Source organism: Poecilia reticulata, linkage group LG15 (assembly GCF_000633615.1).
Source record: "Poecilia reticulata strain Guanapo linkage group LG15, Guppy_female_1.0+MT, whole genome shotgun sequence".
Taxonomy (NCBI): Eukaryota; Metazoa; Chordata; class Actinopteri; order Cyprinodontiformes; family Poeciliidae; genus Poecilia; species Poecilia reticulata.
The window spans coordinates 18,201,194-18,206,193 of NC_024345.1; the positions used below are offsets into that span (position 1 = coordinate 18,201,194).

The following is a 5,000-nucleotide window of genomic DNA, read 5'->3' on the forward strand; positions in this document are numbered from 1 at the left end:
TATATATATATGCCAGAGGACACACAAGGGAAAAGATTATGCACATAAAGTCAAATATCATTTTGTACTAGTCACTTAAATATTACAGTATTCAGTGCTATTCGTTTAAAGGGAAATAAATTAACCAAGAAAACTTTATATACATAATACTGTACATCCAATCACACCTGCAACAGATGTGCTTCCCAGCAATTTCCATTTCAGGCTCCAAAAATTAAACTGCGTCAAAACTAATGGCACCCACATGATCTGACAACCATATTTCTGTATTTTTTCAGAATAACATTAGAGCTGTCATCAAAGTACAGCACTGATATTGCGTTGAGCTTGGTTGGGGCACAGCAGGGCTTTGGCACGTTGTCAGGAAACATTAAATGTACCTATAAATAAGAAGTATGAATTTTTAATGGCAAGGATATTGTATGGCTAAGCACATGTACAATGCATTTTAAACAGCACTTACCAGGGTTTGCACAATAGCATGATTTGTTGCATTCATTTGAGCATTAAGTGGAAAAGAGCATTCACCGTCACAATAAAAAGCAGCATAGCCCTCCGGTGCAATGATCCAATCCTTGGCAAAAAAAATACAACAGTTAGCTTCTCTAGTTTATAGCCTGGATACGCTTTTCCATATTCTTATGATTTAATGTGACCACCATGTGGTAACTGTGTCAATATTGTTTTACAAGAGATTTGAAAGCTTTGTGTCTTACCTGCCACCCCAAATCTCGAAAGCTGACATAGAGCTCATGCTTTTTGCAGGCCTGCTTTTGTTCACTTGTGTTATAGTCTAAGGGGGAAAAAAGATTAAGACAAAAGTACAATTAGTGAAACAATGAATTATATATTAATCACTATAACTGTTTTGCATGTCAGTCACATTGGTATAAACTCTGTATCATGCAAATACTGCTTCAGGATTGCCTCTCTATATGCATTGTCTTGTAACATACATCATTCCATCTCCCGTCTTGTTGAAAAGATGCAACCTGAGCCTCACAGCTATACTGCACATGTAGTTAAAACCAGAAATGTACCTTCACTTTTAAAGGAGACATAAAACCCTTCTCAACAGTCTGTCAATTAAATCAGTAAAATGTTTTTTTGTGTTGGGTAAGCTACAGTAACCAAAATTAGACCTATTTGCAAAATGCCAGAACAATGTTTTTTACTTCCTTCAAATTCAGAAGTTTACATGCACTTCATTATTATTTGGAAGAATTACCTTTTAATCTATATGAACTTCCTACGAGTTTCCCAGAAATTTGGCTCATTCCTCCAGAAAGGCCAGAAACTGGGTTACTTTTTTAGGCCACCATGCTCAGAAAGAACCTTCAGCTCTGCCAGTGAATTTTCTATGGATCTGAGATCAGAACTTTACAATGGCCACCCCAAAACATTACATTACTAACACTATTAGGTCATGAAACCATGTGCAGACACCCTAAGATTTACTCAACTCGGCATGGCGAAACTCCAAGCGGTCCTAGTTAAAGGCAACTTGACTTACTTTTTTTAAAATTAATTCATGTAGTAATTATTTGAACATTTGGGGGCACTTAAACAGGATCACTGAAAAAGCATTGGAGCCCTTCCTGATGCAGTTAAACATTGAATTTTAAGAGTCAGTTCCATATGATGCATGCCATGCATGCTGCAGCTAAAGCTATCCAGAGTCCGGACTGTGAAACTAGTAACAGATTTCTTCTTAAAAGTTCTAAGATGCTCTGATCAAATTAAAGTATACATTGAACAAATACTTTGACAATGTGTACTTTTTCAAATTCATTTTGACAATGCCCATGGTGGCATTGGGAATTTTGCTGAATTTTCTCACACTGGCATTTTTTCTCCAACTAAATAAATGTGCTGAAATTAGTGGCCGTTTGCTTTTTCCAGGATAACATTTTGGGGTGAATCAATGATTTTTCAATGAAAGGTACATTTATTTTAAAGCTTTTTACACATTTTTATCGTCATTATCAATTATTTTATATGATAAAGAAATCATTAAACATCTTTTATCATCATGAATGCATGCTTACTGCACACCTCCAGGTTTTGACATCCTTGATGATTCTTGTTGATTAGTTGATTTATTGCGATTGTGGTTCTTTTTCTTTCCGCCAGCAGCTCTCACAGAGCGGAGCAGAATTCCACTGGCCTTGAAGAAAGCAACGACAAATGGCTGTTTGGACTGAGGCCCGTTCCTCCCGATGATTCCAGCAGATTTTATGTTGATGCTCCTTCCTTTACAAAAAAACAAAACAAAATAAAAGGAAAAACAAACATTTAAAATAAATGGGACACTTCATTATTTATTTTATTGTAAACCTATAATAACAATGCCTAAAACATTTGATGAGCGTGGTGATTTTCGATTTATGTCTATTTCTCAGAGGTCTAATGATACTTTCTTTGGTTATATTTTTGTTTAATATAAAATGTTGACATGTAGAATGAATCAAAAGATGAAACTCAAGCTTTTTCTGCAGCCCAAAGCAAATCTGTAGATCATGTAAAGATATGTATACTTTTCTTTTATAGAATGATCCCAAAAATGTTGTGAAAAGCAAAATTAGCTTTGCTTACCATCCATCATTTCCACACAGAGCTGAAGACCAAAATTTTGCTGTGGATTTATCACCCAATGGTTACTGGTGGCTGTTATATCAAACACAAGCCAGCCCCCGTTAGACGCCTGCACCTTTTTGGAGTCGAGCAAAAATGTCTCCGCATCTCTGGAAGTACAAAAGAGCAAAAGAAGCATATTTTTACTTTTTTTTTTAAATAGTGCTTAAAAATTTTGCTTTTTAGGCATGTCTTTTCAAAGGCCTGCCAGTGAGAACAAACTAGACTGAAACACATGCAGCCATTGTTGAAAAGTTGCATGCTGGGACAAATTGCACTTATAAGGTAAGATCTGTGCCAGAACTTAAGCCATTTGATGAACAAAACATTTGCAGGGCAATGAATCATGAATTTAGCTTTTGTGTAGTTTACCATTAGCTTAACAGAAGGCAACAATCAGCCTCAGTCTCTTTGAAAAATTATAATTAAACAAAACTTCTACAGTTTTTGTTTGATTCCTTTCAAGTGGCAGATCGGATAAGGCAGCAGCTGTTAGTTTTTTGTGGTTTCACGGAGCTGGTCGGAGACATTAGAGGTTTTCCATGTGGTCTCAATTGTTTTGGAACTAGTCATATGTTTTTCAAAGGTGAAATAAAACTCTAGATTAATTCTTTTGAGGCACTAAGTGTTGAACTTCCTCTTTAAGGGGCAAAAAAAATCAAGTTTATTTTGTTTCGGAACACTGTGAACATTTACTGATCGAATGACCATATTTATGAGGAAACATTTTTTTCTTATTCCTTATTGAATGGTTAGAAGCACTGATCAAATAGGAAAAATTGTGTTGGTGGAAACAAATATAATGTGATGACACTTAACGTTGCCAAAAATATTTCCCCATGTACTAAACTGAACTCCTAATTTGGTTTTATTTGCTATCAATCGAGTTCAGAAGCAAATTTCAGAAAAATTTGTGGAAGATCTTTGATCCGCAAAGATGAGTGACGTTAGTTATTTTGATTTGACATAAAGGTGTTGTCACCTTTAATGTAGGCTCCTTTATGTATTTTGTCCACATTTGTATGAGAATAGTGGCTTGATTCAGCAAGATGACAGTGATGTCAGTGAGTGTGTAAGCTTTGTTGTTAAAACAAAAAATTCAGCTTCACAATTGTTCAGCTTAGAAGTGAGTTTGCTCAATGCCAATGTAGGTCATCATTCTAGTGGTGACTTAAACTTTTACTTACTTGAATGAAATATATTTGATTAAGCAAACATTAGCTTCACAATGAAATGAAGTTATACAAATTATTGAGTTGTAAACACCAGTAAAGTCTCACTCCTGTTTGTGAACACTAATCAAAATTTCTTGTTGAAAACATGTGTAAAAACATGAACTGAACCCCCTTCACCTTTAAGATGGCAGAGTCCATTGACTCAGACCTTTTCATCTCCCTGGAGGGCCATATCTCCCCTTCAATCACTCACACACATTTTTGGAAAGCAAATGTGGGGCCACTGTTAAGCACACCCCTGTGTATTCAGCAATGTCATACTTTAAACTTCCGGAATATTCTTAAGACAGGCAGGTGGTGGGCCAAACACTGACCATGGGCTCACCCATGTGAAACCCCCCTGACCCCTAAGTGTGGTCCCTAATGCTTTGATTTGGGACACAGCCAGCTCGGTAGGCAACACAAGATGAGTGACAAACTTTCCAATCTATACATAAGTGCTCAACTTGCTAATGGGTTCACTTTATCCACGAACTATATTTCTAAAAGCAGACGGTGCCTGTGAGGGAGACCAGAGTGTCTGATAAAAGGATTTTTGTTGTTGTTGGAAAAGGCAACAGCTGAAGAATGATCAGCCTCTTTTAAATGTGAAATAATACTGATACTTTTTAAATAAATGTATGCTGTACCAGAAATGGTTAAGTGCTGCCTTAAACCCTTTAGTCTATAAAAAGAAATAAGAGTTTTGAAATTAATTTTCGTTTTATTTCAGATATTTTTGGATGCTTTTAACAAATAAAAATTGCCATTTATCCTTTTTGTATCATAACTGACATTAGTTATTTTCAGTCCTGTGCAATTATGCCTTTGCCACCAAAAAACAAAAGATACAACTGAAATTAAATGTTAAACTACACACACACACAAACAAACACATATTTCAATCACTCAAGATTACTTAAATGATTTCTACTTGCTAAATGCCAATAAAAAGACATCAGGCAAGATAAAGGAAGAGTAGATCTGCACAAGTCTGGATCCTCCTCAGGCACAATTTCCAGACAGTAGAAGGTTTCACATTCATCAAATAAGCAATTATTTCAAACTATAAACGCCATGTTAATATCCAGGCATAATAACATTGCAGAAGAAGTTGGTTTATGTCCCAGATATTACCTTGTTTATGCAAGA

At 35.7% G+C, this 5,000-nt stretch overlaps 1 protein-coding gene across 2 annotated transcripts in view; it reads right to left on the reverse strand.

Annotated features, from left to right (window-relative positions):
- Nucleotides 1-16: 16 nt before the first annotated feature.
- Nucleotides 17-5,000, reverse strand: part of bmp5 (bone morphogenetic protein 5) — a 13,483-nt gene continuing 8,499 nt past the window's right edge. For both annotated transcript variants that reach the window (XM_008429803.2, XM_008429802.2), the window contains 5 exons: nt 2,596-2,744; nt 2,056-2,253; nt 717-793; nt 464-574; nt 17-380 (listed from right to left, as the gene is read on the reverse strand). In XM_008429803.2, coding sequence (XP_008428025.1) covers nt 231-380; nt 464-574; nt 717-793; nt 2,056-2,253; nt 2,596-2,744 — 685 coding nt within the window. In that variant the 3' untranslated portion in view covers nt 17-230. The remainder of the gene's footprint in view (nt 381-463; nt 575-716; nt 794-2,055; nt 2,254-2,595; nt 2,745-5,000) is intronic.